The sequence below is a fragment of the Chionomys nivalis genome, chromosome 16 (assembly GCF_950005125.1).
Source record: "Chionomys nivalis chromosome 16, mChiNiv1.1, whole genome shotgun sequence".
Lineage (NCBI taxonomy): Eukaryota > Metazoa > Chordata > Mammalia > Rodentia > Cricetidae > Chionomys > Chionomys nivalis.
Window position 1 is genome coordinate 51,878,379 of NC_080101.1, and position 27,744 is coordinate 51,906,122.

At 39.5% G+C, this 27,744-nt stretch overlaps 1 protein-coding gene across 1 annotated transcript in view; it reads right to left on the minus strand.

Moving 5' to 3' along the window:
* Positions 1–22,712, minus strand: part of Trpa1 (transient receptor potential cation channel subfamily A member 1) — a 45,203-nt gene extending 22,491 nt beyond the window's left edge. Inside the window, exons 1-13 of the mRNA XM_057790758.1 lie at positions 22,574–22,712; positions 16,193–16,352; positions 14,323–14,498; positions 11,009–11,116; positions 9,453–9,561; positions 9,146–9,291; positions 8,137–8,273; positions 5,448–5,496; positions 3,667–3,766; positions 2,995–3,095; positions 1,693–1,862; positions 1,445–1,609; positions 76–190 (exon numbers count right to left, since the gene is read on the minus strand). Coding sequence (XP_057646741.1) covers positions 76–190; positions 1,445–1,609; positions 1,693–1,862; positions 2,995–3,095; positions 3,667–3,766; positions 5,448–5,496; positions 8,137–8,273; positions 9,146–9,291; positions 9,453–9,561; positions 11,009–11,116; positions 14,323–14,498; positions 16,193–16,352; positions 22,574–22,684 — 1,647 coding nt within the window. The 5' untranslated portion in view covers positions 22,685–22,712. The remainder of the gene's footprint in view (positions 1–75; positions 191–1,444; positions 1,610–1,692; positions 1,863–2,994; positions 3,096–3,666; positions 3,767–5,447; positions 5,497–8,136; positions 8,274–9,145; positions 9,292–9,452; positions 9,562–11,008; positions 11,117–14,322; positions 14,499–16,192; positions 16,353–22,573) is intronic.
* Positions 22,713–27,744: the final 5,032 nt, after the last annotated feature.

The following is a 27,744-nucleotide window of genomic DNA, read 5'->3' on the forward strand; positions in this document are numbered from 1 at the left end:
AAGAATGCTTTCTAGCAAGCTTGGAAATTTTGTTTCATGTCAAGATTTATTTGGTCAGAGGGATCCAGTACCTACCCCTTCTTCATCTAGTCGATCGGTACACTTCAGGTTAGTATCAAGGATGACCTTCATGGTCTGAGTGTACCCGCCCATGGAGGCATGATGCAAAGCCGTCCAGCCATTGTGGTCACTGTTAAAGGGGTAAGAAAAGTCATGCAAGCACACTTACAGATCAAACATGGAAAGTGATGCCTCTAAGCTGGCTGTAGCCTGAGCGGATGGCCAGGCATGAGATGTAGCAACTCAGTATTTCATGTTTGTTTATGAGGAGCTTCAAGCATAGCAGTCTTGTTTCCCTGAACATTGTATCAGAAAAGTTTCCATAATAGGAGCGTTGTCCTTGCGGTCACCAGTGATTGCACTATTGTAAGGTGGTTAATGTTGCTTCAAAGTGTTCCAGTCTACGTTCTTTGGTGTTGTCAAAGGCATTTATCCCTTTTCTCCAGAAATTAAAGACGCAAATATAATGGAAGCTTGTCAGATTGAGGATACTTTAAAAACTACGGTACAGGAAGGAAATTTTGTTACTGGTTGGTAATTGCTTAGGTTATGAGAGCCACCTTGCTATTTCGGTAGTATATAATTAAACAGCAACTATGGAGCTGGATCTGAATGTTTCCCTTTTGCGGGTCGGATGTTCTGTGTCCCTTAGAAGCAGGAAGAGGGGGCAAAGTACTCAGATCAACGCTGACATTCATGAACTACTACAGTACTCTGGTGAAGAACCTGGCTCATGGACATGAACCTAAAAACCTGCTTACTCTCTGCCACTTCTGGGGAGCTTGAAGATAGCTCGTTGTACCTGGAGAAGTGTCTCTACGGTATTTTTTCCTTTTATGAAAATGGTATTCAATTACTATACATGGTTTATTCTTTATTCTATTAACTTGGTTTTGTTAATCTTGTTAACTCCCCTTAAGTATAAGAGAGTTTATTTCAGATTGAATGTTGCCCATGGCCACCTTTTTTGCATCTCTCATTTATTAGACTGAAGGAAAAACCTTTGTTCCTGGATGGTTCTGTATTTTTATGTGTGTATATCTACACATACATGTACTCAAACACACAAATGTAGCTCTGTATTTGCAATTTGTACAAGAAGATGAAAGAATAATGACAGAGAATACAAAGAAATATTTGAAAGGTTCAAAGCCACTTACTCTGTGACAAGGTCATGAATCTATACACTTAATTTGCCATTTGAGAATTATATTGAAACCCATTTTAATGCTCCAGAGATTATTTATGTTTTGAAAAATTAAATTAGATAAATAGTTTTTATTTATCAGTGACTAAGTCTTATGCCCTGATTTAAAATATTACAGAAAACAGTCTAAAATGCCTAGATTTAAAACATACACCATCCCACACATTTTTGCCTCACCTGAGGAACAATGCGCCTTTCTTCAGAAGAAGCTGAACGACTTTATCATGTCCGTTCTTCGCTGCCAGGTGAAGAGGGGTCATCCCATGGAGATCCCCTTCATTCAAAAGCCTTGTGTCGCTTATGTCTTGTAGAAGCCTCTGACATGTGTTGATGCGTCCATAGCTTGAAAAGGGCAGGTTCATATGCATGAGACAAAACATAAGACAGAAGCAGACACGCTCATGTGTTGGGAGGCTGATCCTCACCTGGCTGCAAAATGCAGGGGCGATTTCTTATCTTTGCTTTTGGAGTGGATGGACACATTGAACCCGAGGAGGTTATTTACAGAGACTGGGACGCCCTGCCTGCACGCATAGTGGAGAGGCGTACACCCATCGTTGTCTTCGTCCATCACCAGCTCCTTAATATGTTGCATCTGTTGGAAGAGGAGTGTTTTAACAGAACTGTTGTCATGGTCACAGGCTAAGTTTTGATCTACTCTGTTGCATAGTAGCTTCTAATCTATTCGGTGAAGACAAACCTACAAACCATGTAAAAGGCAGCGAGAGGAAAGTAAATACAGACAAGGTTTCATTCTTTCCTTCTGTCGTGTCATGTCAAGGTTTTGAGAGACCCTGCACTTAGGGAAAATGCATTCATGAAACTGTGTGACCAGGATCCCCCTCAGCTTCTCCCTTCATTGTTTCCATAAACAACACTTAACAACCTAAGATGTTATGTTAAGCAAAACATAAGATGGAGGTCTTGAAATTGGATTTACTTAATTTCAAAAAATAGATTAAATGAGAATAGAAAAGGCAATTAGTAAGTCAATCTATATCATAAACATTTACTTTTGTTTTAAAAGTTGAAGCCCATAGGCATTTCGACTCTTTATTAAACACACTAACAACATGAAAATCTACTTATTCTGTGAAATCCGATGCATCACAAGCTCTTAATAGTAAAGTAGTGAATATGAACTGGCTCGCTAAGCGTGGTCCTGCTGTCAGACTCAAATGTGTTCAGTAGTTCTCTTAATTGATGGCGGAACATTACTGATTCATCTTTATACTTGGCTTCTCCACTCACTGGCAAGTCACAGAAGCGAGCCGGTGAAGGAAAACGACTGATTAGCCATGGGCCCCAGTTATAGATGAGAGTACAAAACCCCTGCAACTTTCAAAACTCAGCCTGGATTATCTTTATCAACTAATTATCACCATCCTCATTTTTTTGATGGAAATAAAGTTTCTTCATTTGAAAGCAGTTTTAGAATTCTTAGAATGCATTCTCACGATATAAATGGCAGCAAAATCAGTTTAGCCTTTTTATAAGATTATTTATTTATTATGTATGCAATCTTCTCCTTGAACACTAGAAGAGGGCACTGGATCTCATTATAGATGGTTGTGAGCCATCACGTAGTTGCTGGGACTTGAACTCAGGACCTCTGGAAGAGCAGCCAGTACACTTAATCTCTGCGTCATCTCTCCAGCCCCCCCTCCTCCAATTTTAGTCTTCATTGAACACAACTCAGTTTACAAAAACTCATGGATATACAATACCTGCATAAACTCTGGCCGCAAATTTTTTAGTCCATAAGGCTGTTGTACAGTCAAATGTAAAAAGTTACGCCCCAGATGGTCTTTTATGTCTACTTTGGCACCTAGAAAAAAGCACAACAAGAAATGTAAAATCTGTTCCTGTGTTCATAACACAGCGTTTGGTGGGCTTTCAACTTTCCAAGTCTTTAACTTAGGGACAACTGCACTTAGGTGGAAGAATTGAACATATTTCAAAAACAAGTTTACTTTATGATGTGTGGGTTTGTGTGTGAGTAAAGGGGTAAAAATCTGATACTTTACATTTATATGTGAATCCTTATGTTTTAAATATAAAATAAGAATTTGGAATGATAAAGAAAAGAGAAGCTATGGATAGCCCCTTCTGTTCCTACAGCCCAGGCTTGTCTGCAATGCGGACAGGGACAGCAGTTATACATATGTCTGCTGTGACAGAAAGCTACAAACTTTTGGTGTTTAATAGCTGTCTGATACACATTATATATAATTGTTATGAACTATCCTTTCAATATTTTTTACTGGACGGAACATTATTGGAGGCATAAACTATATTCCATTAACATTTCTGTGTATAGAATATGTCCCTGTGTCTGGCAGGAGACAGCCGGTTGACAAATGTTTATCTAAGGAAATCGGGTTGCTTCCGGTCGGTACCTTTAGAAAGGAGCAAATTCACAATATTCCAAGATGCAGATGCAGTTGCTAAAATAAGTGGAGAGCGTCCTTCAGAATCGGTGCTGTTGATGTCTGCTCCCTAAAACAAAGCAAGTCACTCAACGAGATTAGACAAAGTAGCAGTTGACTCCGCAATGCCTAATGAATGTAGAGTGTCTGTATTACCCCAGCACTCGATCTAAAGACTAATCATAGGATTCCATGACATTTCTCGAAAACTCAAATAATATTAGAAATCTCATAATTTCAACAATGAAGTTATTTTCCCATGTTAGGCTCTTGATTAACATCTGTCAATAGATCAATTGCTACTCAAGTTCTTAAAAACAAAAACTCTCTCATCTAAAACATCTAGTTTCTAACATACATCATTTTTAAATGTCTCTAATTTTGAGTTTTCCCACACTTATTTCTTGTGTAATTTTTAAATCATTAATAAGAAATCACGTACTTAAAAATACTTACTTTGTTTGAAATAGATAAACTGAGACAAGTGAATTGAAATCATGAAGGTAAGAATTTAGCCAAACATCCATATAAAAATTCACATTTAAAAATTACTTTCGTTATTTTTCTGTGTTATGAGACTATATCCCATATAAGAAACAAAATGCCTTTACATTTTCCACAGAGCAAATTCTCTCCTTTGGGCAGAGTAGTAAAATCAGCCTTGCTTGAGTCTGTCCTTTCTCTTTGCTCTTGCAGAGCACGGGGGACAGTGGCAGCAGTAAACTCATGGGAAGGTAATAGCAGTGAGTGAGGGTCAGCCATGACTCTCCTGCCAGGACTTTTGCAAGAAAGCTCACATGTCACAAAACATGGTGTCCAGTGAAGCTCCTCCAAATTTTGATGTGTAAATATCACAACTTCAGTAGCTACTGCTAGCTTCACAAGAAAGGCCAAATACTATGAGTGAAGCTTTGTTGGATGTCCATCTCGTGGTGATAATAAAGCTACCACACAACCACCCAAGTGCAGATTTGTGAAAATGCCAGTCAGGAGGAGATAGCCAAGTTGGCTTCTCCAAGTGAAGAGTATCACGTGCTTTCGTTGGCAGAGTTTCTTTAGCATAGTTTTTAACTTCATTGTTTTTCATGGTTTGGAAGATGATGCTGAGGAGGTGGGGCTAAAAGCTTATATTGGAAGATGAAAGTGGCATAGATGGCCTGCCCTCTATCTCTCCTAAGAGAGAAGTGTTATTAAGACTCAGCTGACTGTCTGTACCCAAGAGTCCTCAAATGACCCATTCACAGCCCTCCAAGGAGCTTTCTTTGCAACAGACCCATGAACCCTAAGCACAAACAAATGAAAAGGACATCAAAATATACACCCCGGTTCTTTTAACTCCATACGCTGACCATTGTGTATCCACAGGAAACACACCCTGCAAATGTGTCAGTCAGCCCCATGAAAACTTTGGCTGCCAGACGACTGCCCATAGTTTCTTTGTACTTCCTTTTTAGCAAACCTTTAACTCCCACCCCACATACTTTTTTTTTCTTAATATAAATTTCAATTAGTAAGAAAAATTCTTATGGTCGTGATTTAAAATGGCACTTCAAAAATTTTATCATACTTGAGTTTGAGACTAAGATTAAAATAATTTTAATTTCCATAAATATTTCTATTAAATTTGAAGTACACAGATACGTTAATGAAGAACTGCAGTTTCTTTTAGAAACCCCATGCTATTTATTCAAATGACGTTTTTAATGTAGCTAGTAGTTTAAGAAAACTAGACCCGCCAGTTGAATAATTACCACTGAAATTAAGTAGTCTGCCAGGTCATGGTGATCAAACAATGAGGCTCTGGAAAAAAAAAAGAATTAAGATTCTATTGAAATAAATGGGAGAACTAAAGCTACTTCATTCAGAAATAAGTTGAATGGGACACTGAATAACAGAATGTTATATTAAAGAATTCAGATTCTGGGCTGGAGAGATGGCTCAGTGGTTAAGAGCATTGCCTGCTCTTCCAAAGGTCCTGAGTTAAATTCCCAGCAACCACATGGTGGCTCACAACCATCTGTAAAGAGGTCTGGCGCCCTCTTCTGGCCTTCAGGCATACAGACAGAATATTATATACTTAATAAATAAATAAATATTTTTTTAAAAAAAAGAATTCAGATTCTGAGTGTCAGAATGAGGAAAAAGCACAAAAATCACTCTCTTGTTTCCTAATGAGCTGTCTCCCTATAAAATCTTCATTCTGAAGTGAGTGGCACCATCTACCTTTTAACTGAGATGAAAGAACTGGTGGACATTGCTGTGATTGTAGGGATCACGTAAGACATGCCTCAACTGTAGCTGTAGCACTCGGAAGGTCTGCGGGGAAGATGGCTGGGTGGGGCTCCTCTTCAGCAAAGCCAATACATACATACATAATTTATGTACATGCATAAATTTCAGAACACACCTGAGTGTTACCAAAAGTTCACAAGATATAGCATGGAGGTCCCATTTTCCTAATATAATTGTTTCTTTGGCATATTTGTATTCTAAACTATGTTATGGGAGGTCACTGGGTGGCCAATAACTGAACCTTACAATCAAAAAATTCTAAACAATGTCTGAGCGCACTCCAGTGGTTCTAATAGAATCTGGGCTTTCCAAATCAGTCCTAGGAACTCCCAAGCTCTTGTGTGTTTCTTACGTGCAGAAATTTTTTGCTTCTTTTATTTATTTTATTACATTTATCTATTTATTTATTTGTGTGTGTGTATACGTGTGTGTGTGTGTGTGTTATAGTGCACATGTAGAGGTCAGAAGACAATTTGCAGGAGTCATTTCTTTCCTTCTTCCACAGACATCCTACGGGATAAACTCAGGTAATCCATCTTGATGGCCAGCACCTTCTACTGAGATCTCTTGCTAGTCCTCCGTTTTTGGTTTTAAGGTTTCTGTTAGACTCTTCTGTACTGGCACTCCTGACGTCTTGCTCATTCATTTTCTATAATCTTTTGTCATCATATAATTTATCATTCATTTTTTCAAATCTTTGAAGCACTGAAATATTTTGCTTGTCACTCTTTCAATCTGGCTCTTTATTTTATATGTCATTGAAAGTAAATAAATCTTTTGCTAGTTTGGAGATCTACTGTTTTGTTTTGCTTTTTAAAGATTTTTCCCTTGTATTATGGAATTTTAGCTTTCCAATTCATCCTATGCGAGACCCTGCCTACATATCTGATCCAGGCTAGTGGTCCTGCTCATCTGGATATTATCGCTGCTTCCCAGTTCAGAAGTACATCTTATACTGCTGGCTTGCCATTCTTATCCAGAGAGATGATGCAGCTTTCCTGCTCCAGTTACTGACTGAGAATTTACTGTCTCTCTTCTGTCATTCCAGGCTTTTACTTACTTATAAGTAAGTATGGAGGAGAAGAGAGAGACAGGTACACAGAAACAATGCTACCAATTACAGAAGGAATATTTAATCCTTGTCTTCCCAATGGGATCGAATCCCAATCTACACTTCCTGCTTCGCTGCCCCGCACCCAGGAAACCTCCACCACTGAAACAGTTCTCTTTATTTGGAACCTTGGTTAGAGAATTTCCTATAGATGTTTCACATTTATGTCTACTTGTGGATGAAGGCAGAAGAGATCAGAGGGGGAACACAGGGGAGGCTGCATAGATCTGCGAGCCGCTCATCACTGAGACCACAGCAGAACACACCTGAAGAACTGAGTATAGAAATGGCTTAGATAATCTCATGTGTGGGCTTCCTTAGCCCTTCCTAGAGGATCAATGGCTGGCCCAGAGTATGTTCCTGCACTTCGGTAAAGCTCTGTTTACCATCTTACTTTGATTCCTGCAGGACATTAGAGATTCTAGTTGCAACACATCAGTGTAATAAATTCTCCTCTGACCTTTGTCCCTTGCATGTTTGTCTTCAAACCCGACTTATTTGAAAGGCATATAGCTACTGCAGCTTGATTGGATCTTAATTGCATCATGTGTCTTTTTCAAACCTTCCCACTTTTGTTTCTATGTATCTTTACTAATGAAGTGAATTGCTTGTGTTGTTGAATCTTGTTTTATGACTCTTCCTGTTGATATCATTTGCCTGACGAATTTAATCTATTACTCAAGTTTTTACTGTTAGGCATAATTTTCCACCTGACACTTTGGTCCATTGATTTATATGTTTTTAGAAATGCCAAAATTCATTCATTTTGCCTCTATTAAATTATTCATTATTGGGGTTTTCTGACTTTCTGATGTGTGTGATTCTTTATCTTCTGTGTATAGGCTTTGTTTATGGGTATGGTTTTATGATAATAGCTATCTTTTTCTTTAACCATTGCAAAAGTATTGCTTATAGGTTTGTTGAAAAATTCCTTTGCTCCTTGTCATCTGAGATGAATGATTCAACTTTAGAGAGTTCACTACCACACTGGCTAATTTTTTCAGCAATATATACTTAACATGTGAAAGGCTACTTGCCTGTGAAGCAAGGTCTCCTGGTTACCATCGACTGCATTCACAATATCCCGGCTTCCAGTATAAGATGAGATCATGAGTTTAACGATGTCAGTGGCCCCTTGGGTGGCAGCAAAATGGAGGGCCATGCATTTGCCATTCTATAAACAAGATTGATGTCAGCATTAGCTTAGATCCCAAGGTAAGGACCTAAAACACGTAAATTCAGCAGCAAGTTTATTCTTCCCAGAGCTAGGATGTCAGAAGGTGATGAGCTGCGTCATTTGATTTACTGAAAACCATGAGTATGAAGGCTTTTCTAGCAAAGAGTACTTCTTAGCAACCTGAGTGTTCTTGGCACACACTTCCATCACCATTACTTAAATACCATTCTCTGCTTGAGGAATATGAGTCCCTTTCATTACTGCAGCTACTGTGGTATCTGAATGAAATGACTTCATACAAATAGGGTCATTTCTATTTCCAAGAATTTGGAAGCAATGGGAAGAAGCTTCATGTGATTAATAACCAAGTTCTGCTTCCTTTAGGAAGAAAAGGCCCTTGTGGTAACTGACTTAGAACACTCTAGGGAAAAGTCCCTGTAGTCTAGGCTTATCATCAGGTCAGGACCCACACCAGACTCAGTCAAATCTCTTACATACATATCCTTAGAAGTGAATTAGGCGATCCTTAGTTAAAAGATGCAAGTTGTTAAACTAGAACCCAGGACATTCAGAACGGGCTTCAGAGCTCCTGGCTGGGAATATTACTGTTATTATTATTGCAGTTAGGCCTTACTACAGCTCATGCAGTTAAGAAGGGTGACCTACTACTGCATCTGCTTTGTCGTTTGCTTTGGAGTATTGAAATTTATAAAATTAGGGAATATTTTTCTCAGAATGGACAGAGGAACAAAATTTCTTTGTGCTGTACGTATTTCCAATCTTACCCGAGTATAAAAGAGCCATAAAACATTTGGGAAATACTAGATGGGAATTCTCAAGTCACAGCGCCACACAGACTGAACACTTGCCTCTATCATGTCGACGTGTGCACCGTTGTCTAGGCACATCTGAATCATGTCCAAATCACCACTTTGAACTGCGAGGTGGAGTGGGCTGACTTTCTTATGATTCACGAAGTTGATGTGAGTTTCCCTGCTGTAGCCATGCTTTTCGCCTTTAGAAGAAAACACCATTAAAGATGAATAGTGGAAAGAATAGGATTCTGAAAACAGGACATGTAGAACTACATAAAGGCCCATGTATAAAGTCTATCCTTTTTTAGATTATGGGTATAAAGATTTCTTTACTATGGAGAATAAAAAAACATCAACTCACCATACTTTAGTATTAATTCCATGCATTTTTTGGCACCTGAAAATGCAGCCTGGTGAACGGGGTAGTCTCCCCATTTATTTGATTTACACAGTTTAGCTCCTTTTTCTAACTGGAGGTAAAGGAGAAAAAAAATCAGTGACAGTCATTAAGTAATAGAGGTAGGCAAGAAATTCTGTGCTCCTAGCAAGCCATTCCAGCTAGCAGAGCCTGTGGGAGACCACGCAGAAAGCTCTGTAGATATGCAGTCTGGACAAGAATACAACAGAGAACCGGGTAAAACTACAATAGAGACACCTTATCTTATAAAGATGAAGATACACATAATACAAAAATATCAGTCTTAATCTCCTAACAAGTTCAATGTATATTTTTTCCATTTCATGTGAAATATTTAATTTTTAAAACACAGGTTATTTGAGTCATATAGATATTTTCCATTTTAAGATAGCTACTTGTGGCCAGCAGAAGTGCCTAGTGTGATGAGTAAGGGTGGTTTAGATGCCATCATTTATGGGAAAGTCTGAAGCACAATGACCCACTATGTTAAAATTTCAAAGACTGGAATACTCTATATGCCTTCACTTCCTACAGTGTTTTGTTGTTCTAAGTTGTTAGTATCCAATATTCAAATAAAAGCAAAATAGGAACACATATTTGCATGTGCGACTATCAGGATATATTTGTATATCTTTGTAGTTCTGCATAGCAGGTAAGTAACTCAGAAACAGTTGAAAAGCTAATTTGGTGAAATTCCTGTAATGCCCTCATCAGGGGTGTTGCCCAGGACAGAAGCCATCCCCGAGACAGGCATCTCCAGTGTTTTGGTGTGACTTTACGGAGAGATGCCTGACTTTCTGGATTCAAGCTTTGAAGAAACCATAGCAACAGTGCCATGGAATGCAAATGCAGTGCTTTTCTTCCGCTTTCATCTTAGCAGTCAAATAACTCCATAACTGACTAGATTCATCTTTTTCTCTTTGAACACTTAAAAGCTCAAAATCAAATGGTTTAATTTTTAACAATTTATGTATATGGGTGTTTTTATTTATATGACTGTCTGTAAACAATGTGTGGGCCTGATACACACCGATCAGAAGGGATGTTAGATCTCCTGTGGTTACGGAAAATTGTAATCCACTATGTGGGTGTGGCAGCCAAACCCGAGTTTTCTGGAAGAAGTACCAGGGCTCTTAGCACTGAGTCATCTCTTCAACCCCAGGATCAAACACTTCTAGTGTCATACAGGTTGCCATATTTTGGTTTTATATTCTAGCCCTACTACTAGATCCATCTTAATCCCTGCCTAGATTTTCTTTATACCTTGATTTTTATTGTTTTTTTTTATTTCATGCTTCATTTTTAGTCTTCTATGTACAGTCTAGGATTTGCATTGGATCCTAGAGCTGTATCTACATCAAAAGCACTGAGATCTAAGTTCTTTAGACCTATCTTCTATGTTTTCTATTCTGCTAAACACATACCAGGAAACGCTTCTTAAATCATAGTTCATGCTGATTCACAGAAAGAAAGCCACAGGGTGTGATAGATTTACAAACCAGAATCTGCAAAGCTTCACTGTTGTCTTTGGCACATGTGGACATCAAAGCTGTGTTTCCATTCTCTCCTTCTAAGTTGATATTAGTGGTGCTGTGCTCCGTCAAGACCTGGACAGAAGGAAGATATCACTGGGAAAGAGCTAGACAGCTAGCTTTCAGATAGGGTCACAGCCCCCCATAGACATGACTGCCAAACACCATGTCTGACTTGTCTTTTCCAATTCCTCTTCCACAAAATATATATAGAATACTATGATAAAAATCAACATGATCTTGAATTTTAAGTTAATTTTAATTTTAATTAATTTTTAATTTTAAGTTTAAAAAAATTCAACTTTTTTTCCAGTATCGGTAACTAAGCCTAGTTGTTCATGCTTGTTGGACAATGTTCAACTACTGAGTCATTTCCTCAGCCTTAACTATGGATTTCTTTTTAATGTTGAGACAGGGATTGCCCAGGATTGCCTTTACGTTGCAGTGTAACTGAGGCAAAGGCTTGAATTTCCTATCCTTCTTCATTAACCCCTGTACCACTGGATCGCAAAGTCGTACTGCTGGCCTAGCAGTTAAATTGGGTTTGTTATTGTTGTTTGTTTATGTGTTAAAGCTTATCAAACCAGCTGTTCCATAAAATCTCCACTTCTTCAAAACCAACAGCTTCCTAGCAGAACTCATTTCCAAGAGGGTATGCTCCAAAGTGACCCTCAGCAGATGAATTAGCTAACCAATGAGTCCATAGGAAAAAACTCGAGCTGCAGTTTGGTGCATAAGAACAAACAAGGAGCTCTTTATAGGTGAAGAGAAATTAGAAGTGAAGGGTCTCTCCACAGACTTCAGGCACCTTCAGAGGCTGTTCTTCAAATCAGTTTCACATGCAGAGGAACCCACCAAGGCCTGCTAGCAGCATCCTCCCCATCCTTGCCCTCACATTTGCAGACCACAGATCTACAGGATGTAACTACTGTACCGTCGTAAGCATAATCTTTCAAAGGTTGAGTTAAATTCAAGGAGGCAGTGGTCACAGAGAGTGCAACCTAACTATGTACCTATTCCCATTCAGTCATGACCAGACATGTCTAGAAGCTCTACAGGACTCTCCCGCGTCCTTTGATAAGAAGGAAGAAAATCTAAGAAAAAGCTTAAGCTACTGAGACAAATTAAGCCCCAAGAACGAAGACCATCAAGAAATAGGCCATGTCCAAACCTCTTGGTGAATGCTCCCTAGAGAATACTGCCTATGGAAGACTCGAGGTGATTCATAGATGACAGTTTTGGTTTTTTAAAACTTCATAACTTTATAGATAACAGTGAATATTCTTGGGGAAAGCTGGTAGATCAAACAGCGAAAAAGCCTTTTGGACTGGGAAAGGTTGCATAGGTACAGGCTAGACCACAGGCAAGGCTAGAGAGGTAGGCTGGGGACAGCATTACTGTCTATGAGCAAATCTCTTCCTCCTATTGTCACGATGCAGGCAGATAAGAACACTCTAAGGCATGGTTATGGTTGGGAAAACAAAGGCCTTCTAAGGCAGAAATAATCCAGCTCTCTAGCTCTTGATTTTGTGTTGTTCAGGACCACTAGTTTTTGTTGTTTTGTTTTTATCTATACACTGACTTCACAAATTAGCAGTGGGCTTTATTTCTGAACTTTTATTTCTACGACTGGTCTGAGGGATTTCTTCATTAACCATAGTTTCTCAACAACTACCTGCCTTCGAACTCCCAAAACACACTTTGAAAGACAAGAGAAATGAAGTTAATGACCATTTATTTATGGAAAGAGTCTTCAGGGAAAGCACCAGAGCTCTGTGAAGAAACAGACAGCACCACTGGGCGGACCTTCCAGCTACTAATGACGGGAGCAACATCTGGCTTTTGGATGATGCAGGCATGAGGAAGAAGGCAAAGAGCTATTTCCATGGACACTTTCCAGCCCCTTCTCAGGGGTGTGCCCAGTCTTCACAATAACCAATGCTTCAGCCACCTCCTCTGCTCATTCATTTTTCTATTTCACTCAAAAAATCACCATTTGTTAGGACAGTGTCAAGAATTACAATTTTGTTCAGACAAATAAGTCATTGTCACTCCTTCAGAAATAACTAGCCAGCTGGCAAAGGGGCACATCAACATTTAATGACACTGTCAAGTCACAAAAAAATTAAAATAGGACTTCAAAACCAAATCACATTGGGCATGATGAAAGGGATTCTCCTCTCTCTCCACGCGCTAGACTTCAGACCTTGCTAAGAGCTGGGAGAAAGCTCCCTGACAGAAGAGCCTTGGACTCTCTTTTGTGATTTGTTAACAATTGGCTTGGGTGTTAGCACATTCGCTATAAACATCACTTCCAGTGTTGTTTCTGTCTGCAGAAACATCTATTGTTAGTTCCAAACAGCCTGACTTCAAACCTTCTAGAACAGTAGTTACCAACTTTTCCCTTTAATATTCCTCACGTTGCGGTGCCCCCAATTATGCTACTTCATAATTGTGATTTTGCTACTGCTGGGAATTATAATGTAAATATCTGATATGCAAGATATCTGATATGTGACCCCACAAAGGAGCTCCAACCCGATAACAACTGTTGTGGAACACAATCAATCTGTTTATGACATTCCTCTTTGAAGAAGCAGATTTGCTTTCCAATGCGCCTGTGAATCTATGAAGTATAATCTAAAAGTGATGGGCTGAGTCCTACCCAAGTATTTATCAGGGATTCCTCTAATTCATGAAATTAAAGCCTTGAAAACCAAAACTTTTCACCTGTGATCTCTGCACTTATTACTGACCTATCTTTTACAGACTGTTCATCTAACAAAACTGGCATATCCTAGCTATGAGTCCTGCCTTCGCTCAGGTACCAGTCATTCTTTGCATTTTAGTCAGGGAATAAAAGAGACCTAAACGGCCAAGCCAAGAGCTGGAGCTGTGCAATTGCAGGCAAGTTATTTAATTCTCTCTGTGCCTCTTACTCAGCTATGGAATAGAGATACTAATAGTCTTAATTTATACTTTTTAATGAGAAGTTAAAGCTCTTTTTTTTAAATGCCTGATAAACTCAAGCAAAGCTGAACTATGATCACTATGAACACCGTTCTCCCAATCTCACTCCTCAGTATCACCATCACCATTCCCCTCCCCATGACCATCATCATCATCACCACAGCATCTCCATTAGAATTCTCTGTCTCCTCCTCCTCACCATCATTTGGTGAGAAATAGCATCATTGTTGTTATGTTTCATTTGCCATTGCATGACACTGAAACAGGAAACGAGTCAGATCAGCCCCCCTCCCAGTTGGCAGTAGCCTCACCTTGATCAATTCATTGTATGTGGACTGTACGGCTATGTGAAGGGGTGCCATCATGGTGTTATTCCGGAGGTTTGGATTTGCTCCTTGGCTAAGAAGAAACTTCACACTTTCGACTTGATTTTTTTCTGCAGCCCAGTGTAGTGGGGTATTTCCACAACTATCCATTATATTCAGTACTAAAGAAATAACAAAATAGGCATCAAATTGTGTTTGGGATGTTTTTAACACCTCCAGAGTAACTACCGGCTTCAAAACTCACTGTCAAATGTTTATAAAACCAGATACATTGTCTTGGAATATAGAAATAGGATATAGTTTTACTTCTCAAAATTATTCAATGGACACTGTTGGCGAATATATGAAAGTTTGTACAGATATTACAAATTGGGTTAATTTTTTATGTAATATTTGTAAAAACAGATTCTCGTATTGCTAAATTCTTATCTGTATATTGATTTCATAACAGTAACAAAATTCTGAGATATCATCAGAGCATATTCTAACTAGGTGCCATGTAACTGTGATTCCAATCAAGTTTACGATTGTCCCAAAGATGTCCCCAAGACAAATAGGCAAAAAGATGGAGATGCTGAAACTTAGAGGGACTGAAAGTAGCACACTGCTACTAACGAATTATATGAATCACTCATCTATATGAGCCAAGCTTGGTAAAGCATATAAGCATATATCCTAATATGTATCTGTAAGTATATAAATAAACATTCCTTACAATGGGGAGAAAAATATTGGGTCATGTCTGTAAATATCTTAGAGTGTGTGGCCTATGGTAAGGATTTCAAAAATATTCATGAGAAGAGTAGCAGGCCATTACTAAACTCCTGAGCTAGATTTTGAGCCCCCAGTGGTGGACACACTTTCCACCTCTTTGTACAGTAGACACGTGGCGTGATTCGCCTTGTGAATGATGTGTGAGAATAGACTGTTCCTCATCCTGCATTGCCCTGTGGCTGGGATAAGGTAGTCATGGTGATATAACAGTAAGTCTGAAGAAACAAAAGGTACTCACTCATGAATCAAACTTGGTAACAATCAACAGTAGTAGGAACCACGAGGCAGCCAGGTTTCCTGTTTCTCTCTCTTCTAAAATTTCCTTTCTCCACTCCTTTCATTCATTTGAGTTTTTAATTCTCAACCCACTCCTCCCCCAACACACCTTAGACTCCCACTCTGCCTAAACAAGACAAAATATTTTTTCAGCATCAAACAGTTAAACAGCTTCATTTACCAATGCACAACTTGAAAGTGATTTTCGCTTGACCCCTTTTCACAGTTCATTCTCCTGTAACCACGGGGGCTTTCTAAAGCAGGACTTTCCTGTGACCTCCTTTCTACTTGATGTCTTTGTCTCAACTGATCTCCCAAACTTATCATCCAGGTGACTTTCTCTACTGCCTGTGTCCCAACACCCTCTTGTCTACTCCACTCTACCTCTGCCATTGTCAGTCCCCCTAGCTACCTCTTATTCATGATCCCTGGTCCTAAACGATGCCCATGCATGTCCTCAATCTCATTAGCTTTTTCAAAGCGAGGTCTTAGAGCAATGACTCCATCCTCTGCAGTTCTGATTGTGCATGACATTTCCAAGAGGACACACCCAGGATATGCAACTTCAGAGTAATTAAATCTCACACACTCAAACTGACTTTGCTCCTGTTTGGTCTGGCTGGTCAAGCTGTTCACCTGATCTCCTAAAGTTGAACTCACAGAGTCCTCTCCGGCTTCCCCACATGTGCTCTTCACCTTCAGTCTACCCATAAGCACAGTCGACGTCCTGGGGGCAAATTTCCTGGTTGTCCACCCACCTAAGAGTTTGATGGCTTTACAAACCCATACTGTGGCCCTTGCTTACCTTCACAAGAAGACCCATGGATGATCATCTTCATGAGCTCAATTTGCCCTTCTGCTGCTGCATGATGTAAAGGGGAGATATTTTCATCTTCAAATTTGCTTAGTTTTCTTCGGTTCTTCATGAAGTCTTCTAGTCTATACGTATCTCCTTCCATGTCCACCTAGAGGAGCATAAAAATCCATTACCTAAAACAGGCATGTACAAAACTTTAAAATATAAAATTAGTCTTGTACTAGCTTTATGACTTTGCAAGTATTCAAACTTGTAAGCAAATAGCTTTCTTAAAGAACGCAGTATATATAGACATAAAGTAAGCAAATGCCTATGCATTGATAAATATATTAAACAAATGTTTTATTTTTTCAACCGTAATCTTATATATATTATAGAAACAAAGGCCTCAAGAAAAGTTTTGAAGGAAATTTTAAAAATGTGCTGAGAAATAATATATTAAAAACTACAGAGGGCTTTGCTTTGCTGGGTGAAATGTATTTCAGTTCCAACAAGAGGAATCAAGAACTACTGGATACATGTGATGGTGATAATTGTCTTTATGGGTCTGGGTTTCCTCACTCAAAATGGTGTTTTCTAGCTCCATCCATTTTCCTGCAAAATTCAAGATGCCGTTATTTTTTTCTGCTGTGTAGTACTCTATTGTGTAAATGTATCACATTTTTCTTATCCATTCTTCAGTCGAGGGATATTTAGGTTGTTTCCAGGTTCTGGCTATGACCAGAAAAGATGCTATGAACATAGTTGAGCACATGTCCTTGTGGCACGATTGAGTATCCTTTGTTTATATACCCAAAAGTGGTATTACTGGGTCCTGAGGAAGGTTGTTTCCTAATTTTCTGAGAAATTGCCACACTGATATCCAAAGGGGCTGTACCAGCTTGCATTCCCACCAGCAATGCAGAAGTGTTCACTTTACCCCACAACCTCTCCAGCATAAGTTGTCATCAGTGTTTTTGATCTTGGTCATTCTTACCGATGTAAGGTGGAATCTCAGAGTTGTTTTGATTTGCATTTCTCTGAGGACTAGTGATGTTGAACATTTCCTTAAGTGTCTTTCTGCCATTTTAGATTCCTCTGTTGAGAGTTCTCTGTTTAGGTCTGTATTCCATTTTTTTAAATTGGACTATTATCACATGTATTCACTCATAAGTGGTTTTTAAACATAAAGCAAAGAAAACCAGCCTACAAATCACAATCCCAGAGAACTTAGACAACAATGAGGACACTAAGAGAGACATACATAGATCTAATATACATGGGAAGTAGAAAAAGACAAGATCTCCTGAGTAACTTGGGAGCATGGGTACTTTGGGGGAGGCTTGAAGGGGAGGAGAAAGGCAGGGAGGGAAGCAGAGAAAAATGTAGAGCTCAATAAAAATCAATAAAAAAAAAGAACTGGAAGTACTGAAAATGATCATAGCATAGTAAAGCACTGTGGAAATGGTATCTGAAAGTTCTTATTTTGTGTTCAATAGACCCTGACTAAAGTAATAAGAAGGGGAGTCTATGAATGTGAGGGTTGCAAAGTCTAAAGGAATCTAAAGTATTTCATCTTTGTTGGCTTCTCCTGCCTGCAGTCAGTCTCTACCCAACCCCTCCTTACACTCTGAAGTTAAGATCATACTCAGGCAATGTCCCCTGAGGACTTGTTCAGGGATCTGCAACAGCTGCCCTACTCCTGAGCCCAAGCAATTCCTGCCAAAATTCAAGAATTTCCACTTTAATATTCATAATGACAACAAGCAGTTGTCTTATTTGGCTTCTTGAAATTTGTAAACATCTGTCTGACACAGAAAATGGAGATCTTTAAAAATCAATAATTACAGAAATATTTAACTTTTCCCCGATTGTTTGATCAAGATTTCCATTCAAAGTTGCATCTAGAATGACTTTTTTTTTTTTCATTTAAACATTGCCTGGCCCATTAGCTCTAACTTCTTATTGGCTAACTCTTACATTTTAATTTAACCCGTTTCTATTAATCTGTGCATTGCCACGTGACTGAACTGACGTATTTGCAAGTGAATGGTGACACCCTCCTTTCTTCCTCAAGGCTGGCTTTGAACCTGCTGTGTCACTGAAAAAGACCTAAAATCCCTGACCCCCTTCTACACAGCATTCAGACTATAAGTGTGAGCCACCACGCCTGGTCTGTTTTTAGGTTTTATCCACTTTCTAATACACAGTAGCTGTAGCTCACACAACCAGGCTGTCTCCTAGACAGTGTTCAAACTCAAACGGCTTCTAAGACAAAGGTTTAAGAAACACTCTTATTCTTTCCTCCTCTTTTATTTTATTCACCGTGCTCAGTGTTTGCTACACATTCGTATGCTTCGTTTTCCATGATATAGTCATATGCATAATTTTCTTTTTCAGAGAGGAATGGAGGAAGAAAGGAGTCTTTACAAAGAACATAGAGGGACATAAGGACTTTTGCTTGCTTTTTAAGCCACGGTCTCATGTAAGACAGACTTGGCCTCAAACTTTCTATATAACTGAGGCTGACCTTGGACTTCTGATTGTCCTCTTCCTACTTATTGAGTGCTGGCATTGCAGGTTCATACAACCACTTAAGTCTATTCTAGGCTCAGATGCAAACCCACATCTACACCCATGCGAGGCAAGTACCCTAAGGGGCTACACCTCAGCTCTATACTGACTTTTGTGCACACTGGGTTATTTGGTGAGTTTTAGTTTCCTAGAGGTTTAAATTAAAAAAAAAAATAGGAAGAATTCACAGAAGTCCATTGTAGTTCTGGGGCAACACCAAGATTCAAATGATTTACAATCACACTGCCAAGTCAAAACATTTGCCTTCTTTTGCCACTCTTGGGACCCTTTCCTTCCTACTGGGTTGCCTCGTCCGGCCTTGATATGAGGGTTTGTGCCCAGTCATATTATAACTTGCTATGCCATGTTCAGTCGATGTCCTGGGAGGACTGCTCTTTCCTGAAAAGAAAAAGAGGAAGAGTGGATCTGGAAGTAGAGAGGTAGGGGAAGAACTGGGCAGAGTGCAAGGAGGGAAACTGAGGCTGTGGTGTAAAATATGATAGAAGGAAAACATGCCCAAGTTGTTTCCAAAGCTCTCTCTCAATAGCTACTTCATTACAAAGACCCAAATGAACCACAAGGCAGCAGCTTTGCAGAGAACCAAGATAGCATGATAAATGTTTCTCAAACCACAGAAATAGTCCCCAAACAAAAGATCAAGAAAGTTGCTTTGAATTCTCCCTGTGGCTATGACTGGTCCCCTTTGCCTCATAAGATAACTGTTCAAAACATAATTTGTAATTTTAAATAAAACTGCAACACTTCACTATTGCAAAGAAAAATTATGAAATAGATTAGTGATGGATTTGGCATGTTAAGATTAATTCACTAAATGTGAAGACTGAAGAACCTAAAATATCTACATTTCCCACTTTGGATTTTATTCTTGTAGTCACATAATAGAACCTAAAAAAACAACAAGAACAATTTATGTTGGCAGTATCTTGAACAAAAATGTGGAACTTTCCAACTAAAAATCAATTCCATGTGCTCTTAGTGACTATAGGATAGTCTAAAGACATCCAGCCATTCTCAGATTTACACATAATCAATAGTTAAACTGAGGTTCCTCACAAAATGGAGCCGCCTCCTCTTAACGCCTTGCCTTCTCAAAGAAGTTGCTCACCTAAATCAATTGGAAAGCATTTTAGTGTTTGAATTCGATTTCTTTGATTATGGGATACTATTGCCTATCACCAGTGCTGAAAAGAGCAATTTCCAAGTCTGTTGTGTGGTTGGTAATGAACATAAATGCTCCACACTCTCTAGAGAAAGGGCTAGCTTCAGAGGTTTGAAAGATACTATTGAGTTCACAGTGACAAAGCAGTCTACAAACATGTCACAGGAACTCATGAAGTGTTCTAAGCCCTCTCTGTTCAGAACCTAAACTGTCATCAGGAAATTCCTTAAGACAATTTGTAAGACAGACCTGAGATACCCAAAGATAAATTATTATATAAAATAAAACTGTTAAATGCTACTGACCTATAGTACATTTTGCTTTTGCTTTTTCTAACAGGATATTTATTTATTAAGAGATATCTTTGAAAAAAATTATGCATATTTTCAAATCTGGAAAACACACTAAGTAATCTCAGTGTTATCCCAGAACTGCCATGTGGTTTTATTATTTCTTCCTAGTTTATATATTTAAGCCTCTGGTGGATTACATATAATAATTAATCTAGAATAGTTTCCTGTTTTGAGTACTCCCTAAGCTCTTAGGCTCTTGAATTCCGATTTCTATGATTATATTCAAGACACTAGGCACTAGATTATTTTTACAGAAATCAATTCTAAGTCAAGCCCTTCAAATTAGAGACTTCAGGTCCATCTGTTTTAGTCTGCTTGAATGAAATATATCTAATCAAAATAAATCAAAAGGCGAAGAAAACTAAAGTGAGAAGCTATATATAGCATGGTTACATGCCAAAATATTTTTAAGTCCCTGGTAGCTTGTTGGAGCCCATTCTCTATGGTGGGATGCCATGCTCAGCCTTAATGCAGGAGGGTGGGGGAGGGGCCTGGTCCTGGCCCAACTTAGTGTTCCAGACTTTATTGTCTCCTCATGGGAGCCCTTACCCATTGGGAGGAGTGGATGGGGGTTGGGCTGGAGGAGGAGTGGGAGGGAGAACTGTGGCTGGACTGTAAAATAAGGGGAAAAAAGCATTAGCTTGTGTTAATCCAATGAACCTGAAGATACTAAAATAAAAACAAAGAAAATATTGGGACTGGATGGCAGAAATTCCTCTACAGATCTCTAGAAAACAAGCTTACATAAAAGATTATTTGAAATCTTAAAATTCCTTTCTGCCCCACATTAATTGCCATGATAGCATCTTAGTACTGAAATTCATGAACCCATGATGCGGTTCCTCCTACTAAAGCAAAAGGCCTTGGTTGACATGCTAAGTTTACGTGGGATGGGAAGTAGTGTTCAATCTGGAGGCCTTGCGTTTGAATTTCTGTGAGGTAGGACGCCTCTGACTTGGCAGGAATGGCGTCCTAGACCCCAGTCGGGCAATGTCTACCGAAATTGAATCTGTTTTGACACTCTTGCCTCTGTTAGGGTAAAACTGCCAATGGACAAACATACAGATTGCGAAACCACATTTACAGCCATAGATTTAAAAAAAAAAATCAAAGCTAAATAAAAAGGCAAAACAAACAAAATGACCAAAGTACGTATCAGTACATAAGTAGTTAAATAAAATATGATGCGATTCCCCACAATGGAATGTTCTGAAGCGGTTATTTATTTATTTTTTTAAAAAAGCAACTTTCTAAGTACTGAATTGAAAAGTATTCTAAAATTTACTTAATGTGTGAATTAAAGTCCAGTCTCTGTGAGCTCATACCTTTGAAAGCTAAAGAAAACTCTGAAAGTTTGTGTTTGCACAAGTATTTCGTTTACCCTTGAATAATGCATAAGGAACTATTAACATGGTTCCACGGTGGAGAGGAATTCGCAATGGGTGCTGAAAAACCACAGTTAATATCTTGACATTTCAAAAGAACCCCTCCCTTTCTTGCTATCAAGCTATGGAAATCAAATGGATTTTCTGGGCAGCGGACAGCCAGCCTCTACCCTTCAGCGCAGAGTGGCGGCTTCAGTAGCAGCTTGGTCGTGTGTGCGACTTTCTTGTAAGTCAGAGCATCCAGTGAGAACTCTTTGAAGCACCCATCACAGCTATCCTCAGGTAATCACTAGGTCTCCCCCTGAGGAGAACCCAGACACACCCACTGCTGGTCTTGCTTCCGTTTGTCCTCATCAGGCACCATTTGCAAGCGCTGAGTTCTCTGTTTCACTTTTAGACAAAACTGCTTCTCCACCCCAAGACACTTGTTGGATCTCTGTCTGACGACCAGATCCTCGGCTGTAGCATCCACTTCAGTTCAAAGGAAAACTCTGCTTAAACGTCCAAGTGGAAGGGCACACCCTCCACATTTGTCCGGGCTTCGTGCGGTCCCGGGGTTCTAATTCTGTTACATATCAAAAGTACTTCAGGGAAACATCTCTGGCATCAACCCATCTCCTGGCAAGATGGGGTTAAACAAACAAGTAAGCAAAACAAAGGACCATCTGGCAGCGCGGTGACTGGCGCTTTTCTAGTTTGACCCCAGGGTCCACAATCTGAAGCATCACTTACCATGGAGCTCAGTACCTGATACATTGGTCTCCTGCGCTGTCCACACTCACTGCTTCCTGAACTTGTGTAGTCAATGAATCAAAATACTCCACGCAAGGAAAGCCCCAGCCTCCCACTTCCCACACTGGCCTAGCACGCTCCAGACCGCCGACTGATTTCCCAGTACCTTAAAGGAGTCCTTAAAGCAGTCCGTGTCTTCCTTCACGCCGCAGTAGGCAACGCCCTGGATCTCCTTCCTCTCCTCTGGGCGCAGCATCCTCCTCAGGCTGCGCTTCATTGACTCCACCTGGACGCCAGCTGGTGCAGCTGCTCCCCACAAGGCGGCACCTGATGACAGGGCACTGTGAGTTGGAACCTGCGCCGGGGCTCTGCTTGGGAGTTCCTTGCACCCAAAGCCGAGCTCTGCTGCAGGCTAGGAGGAAACTTCTGTAAAGAGTTTTCTCCCCGGCAGGGCTACTTGTAGAGCAAGCAGCGCAGGCGGGGCTCAGGAATCCAGAAATGAACCACGTGGGCATCTGCCCAGGACTTGCCTCTTTGGAGGAACACAGTGAGATTCCAAATTGGTGCGAATCCAGTGAAACTGTTTAAAAAAAAATCAAAGAAATGGCAGGGAGTGGAGAAGAAATCATGGGACAGGAAAGCGTGGGGAAGGAGAGAGGGGGAATGTAATCCGGAACTTGTAGAAAAAAGTTTCCCCAATTAAAAGTCTGGGAGTTAGACTTGGGATATTGCCGAATGGGTGAAGCGCTTGCCTAACCTTCAGGAAGTCCTGGGTTCCATCCCAGTTGGGCATAAAACCGGCATGATGGTGCAGTTCCTCTCGCAATCCTACCATCTGTATATAGTCTCACTATTGGGAAGACAGAAGCAGAAAGTTCTGAAATTCAAGGTCACCCTGAAGTGCCTAGCAAGTTTGAAGTCAGCCTAGGCTACCTGAGAATGTCTCAGTACAACAAAGCTTCTGGGGCTCTCCCATCCATCCCCACCTCCTAGTGAAGGAAAGGGCTCGGGAATTTTGGGAAGAATCCCAGCAAAATTTCTCTTCCCAGATGTCGGAATAATGTGATTACATTTTAAAATTGGTACTAGACTCGGATCTTAGATCTCATTTCCTGTAGGTAACAGTATTAACGCTGCCTTACGCTTTGCGGCTTTGACGTCTAAGACTGGTTAATAAAAATGTCAGGTTAATTATAAACTGCTATTGGTCTGTGGGGGGGGGGTGTCAGCAGCATTGTTTGAGGGCTTTGTGTTTGTGGGTCTGCCCTGAATCGCTCATCCACAAGCGTAGGTGTAAACTGTGGACAAAGAAGGGTGTCTGCCCCATCAAAGAGGCTCGTTTTGTATTAGACATTACACAGGGAGTCTGTGCTTCTGCTGCTGCCGCTTGCCCAAGGCGAGAAGGCATGATAACACCTTGTCAAAGTGAGCTGAGTTTGTATAGGACAGAACTTTGCTTTAACTGGCTTTTGCTTTAACAAACTGAGCGCCTTTAAGATTCCAGAGCATCTGATTCCCACCAGCACAGATCACTACCACCTAGTCCCCAAACCCAGAGGAAGCAGGGCCAGCCACAACACAATGCTACACCCAGGAAAGGTCATCTGTTTGATCTAGTTATATTGAGCTGAATTTAGTGATGAGTCTAATAGGTTTAATGAATTTAGTGATGAGTCTAATAGGTTTAATGACATCGAGGAATCATGAAGAGGCTTGTTCTCCTAGTCTTCTCATTCATACAGCAAGTTGTGACTAGTAGCACCCCTGGGATGGGAGTCAAGAGGAGATTGCTGGCCGGGCGGTGGTGGCGCATGCCTTTAATCCCAGCACTTGGGAGGCAGAGGCAGGCGGATCTCTGTGAGTTTGAGACCAGCCTGGTCTACAAGAGCTAGTTCCAGGACAGGCTCCAAAGCTACAGAGAAACCCTGTCTCAAAAAACCAAAAAAAAAAAAAAAAAAAAAAAAAAAGAGGAGATTGCTGGGAAAAGGGTGGAGGATGCAGGTGTTGACCCTCACCATGCACAGCTTCACAACAGCGTCTGCTAACAGCACAGGAGGGATCTATCTGAAGAAGGTGATGAAATTCATATGGAAAACCCAACTAAGGTAAACGTATGCATAGAAGTCCACTCTCTGGGCAAACAAGATTTTCTGTTATTATGTATGACCGTGGTTAGTTGTTTCTGTCCCAATGCATAAAGTGTAACAGAAGTTCAAAGAGAACAAAGGAATGTATCTTAGTAGGTGGTGGTGATGGTGGTCTTTGTGGTGGTTGTCGTGGTGGTGAGGCAGAGGTGGTAATCAGAGAGCTGTCAGCCTAAGAGAAGAATGTGGAGCCAAGGAACTCCAGCAAGGGAATGATGCAGAAGGAATGGTCATCAGCAGCCACCATCACTCTTTTATTGTATCCCTTGGTGACAAAATTCCTATAGAATGACACCTTCTGCTGGCACTCCCACTTCTAAACACCTATCCTCAAGACAGACAAGGTCCTTCAAAGACTCGTTGCCCATTCCTGGTTTAATGCTGGAAGACAGCTGGTTAGCATGATAGGACTAATCTCCTCCTTCCTGCTGGGAAATCGAAATATTTAGTAATCTCCCTTTTTATCTTCTGCAGGACTTGTCTACTTCATGCCATTTTCAATCAGGAATTTCTGTGGTCATTTCTAACTAATTGGAACATTATTTCCTGTCTAGCAAAACAAAAATCCTCTTTTCATAAATGGAGCTTCCTTTCCTGCAAAATACTGAACTTTTAAGACACATAATACAGCCAGGCTAAGACATTAGCTGGCCACTTACAATTAGGCTCTTATTTCATTTGAAATTTAATTATTGATGAGTAGAAATAAATAGAATTATTTTACCAGTGATAATTTCAAAAATAATTATAGTTATTAGCGTAAAACACTTTGTAGATGCTTCCAGAAGGTGTATTTTATTACCAAATTATTCTTTAACATTAGGTAATGCCTTATTCAAAAACAAAAACTAAATGACTTTACTTAAATTCTCAGGGAAACTCTGGCTATTTCAGGTGAAAGATAACTGTAAAACAACTAACAAGATTATCTAAAGTTGTCTTTATTTTATTCCAACAAAGTTGCTTGACTTGGCCAATTACAAAAATATTTCTATTTTCATTCATTACCTTCAAATCTATTTTGTTAGTACGCACAATTAAAAGTAAAACTGGTCACTTTAATCTAAACATAATAACTTACTGAGGAATGCAAAATTTTTATTACATCTTTAAAAAATACCTAAAATCTCCTTGTGGTAAGTGTACAGTTTGATGTATTTTCGTAAATTCGTACAATTGCACAACAATTGTGCTCCAGTTTTAGAATACCTTCATCAGTACAAAAAGTCCCTGAATCCAAAGGCGGTTGGCCCTCCTTCCCACCAACTTTGACCTGGCTGTCCCCGATGGCTTCCGTCTTTAAAGCTGTTCCTTTGCTAGACACGTCAGACACATGGAGTCATGCACTACGGACGGAGACTTTTCCTATGGCTTCTGCTTAGGGTAACGTACTTGGGATCCCCAAAAGTAGCCCTGAATATAAAGAATCTCTTCATTCTTACTCTCAGTTGTACCCTACCATGGGGCTCCCTCTTATTTTTCTTGATCTATTTGGTAGTTAATGGTCATTTGATTATTTTTGAATATCATTGCGCAGAACTTCTTGCAGAAATACATTTTTATTTACTTGGTCAGACACATAGTAATGATATTTTCTATGTGTATGATAAATGTTTAGTCTCACATGGCTAAACCACTTCACACAGCTCCTAGCACTGCAGAAGTATTTAAATTACTCCATGTTCTCAAAACTTAGCGTTATCAACTTTTATTATAGTCATGCTAATAGCATTGCCTATGATGACATCACCATTTAATTAGCGTTTCTCCCATTGGTTTATAATGCTGTCCGTGCTATCACATGTTTATCAGTCCTTCATTAGTCTTCTTGATGAAACACTTATTAAATGTGTCTCCCTTTGAAAATTAAATTGCCTTCTTACTATTGAGTTATAGAGGCCTTCATTCTAGATATGATTCTTCTCAGGTAAATGCTTTCAGACTATATGACTCTTATTTTCTCAGTGATATCTTCTCAATATCAAAATTTTAAACTATGGTAAAATTCTAATTAGTGAGTCTTTAACGGTTTGTTCTTTGGATGCCATATGTATGTCTGATTATGCTAATTCCAAGTTGTCTGCAATATTTCCTTTTGGAAGTGTATATAGTTTTAGCTCTGTCGTAGATCCATTTTGAGCTAATTTTTAGTGTGCTGTATGCTATAGGCCTATGCTCTTTCTGTGAAGTTAGATGAACAACTGATACCATTTGTTGAAAATATTGTTAAAATATTAACTGATCATAAATTTTAGGGTTTATGTCTTTTCTATTGGATTGTATATATTAATACAATATCTCTGTACTTTAGACAATATCACATGACCTTGATTTTGTAGCTTCATAATAGTAAAATTTGAAGCTGGATGATCTGAATCACCCAGACTTTTTCTTCATTTTCCATATAGTTTGCAATATTCTAAATCCTTTGTGTTTCTTTACAAATTCTAGGATCAGCTTCTTGGTTGCTATTTAGAAAGCATGCTAGAATTTTTAAGTGATTATGTTTGAATTTACGGATCTTATTAATGAATGTTGGGTGTTCTGATCCTTGAATGAGATTTTCCCCATATGTACAGATACATCCCAAGTCTCTCAGCAACAGGTTTAAGTGTTGTATCTGTTAGTCATGAGCATTTCTGTCTGATGTGTTCCTAATACTTTAATAGCTTTGAATGACTTGGAATGGAATAATTTTGTCACCTTTTCTTTGAGACGGTCTAAAGCCATTATACAAGGAATTTTCATACAAGTCTAGATTGCACATCACAAGTCTTATTCATTAATCCTAATAGTTTCTTTTAAAAATAACTCAGGAAATTTATGCATATAAATGGTCACTGAGAGCCAGTGAGGGTAAAGGTGCTTGATAGTTGATGATCTGAATTAGACATTCCCAGATCCCATAACAGAAACATCTGCATATGCATACACACTCATGAACATATACGCAATTGATGATGATGATGGTGATGATGATGATGATATTTCACGTGTCGTTCTTGCCTGAGCTAGGAATGGTGCCACACACCTGTGATCCTAGTAGGTGATCAGAAGGCAGAGGCAGCAGGTTTGGTAGTTTGAGGCCAGGCTTGGACGCATATGTAGTTCAAGGCTAGCCTGAATTACATAGTGAGACCCTGTCTATAAAAGAAAAACCAAACAGAAACAAACTGTTATATCTTTTGATGAT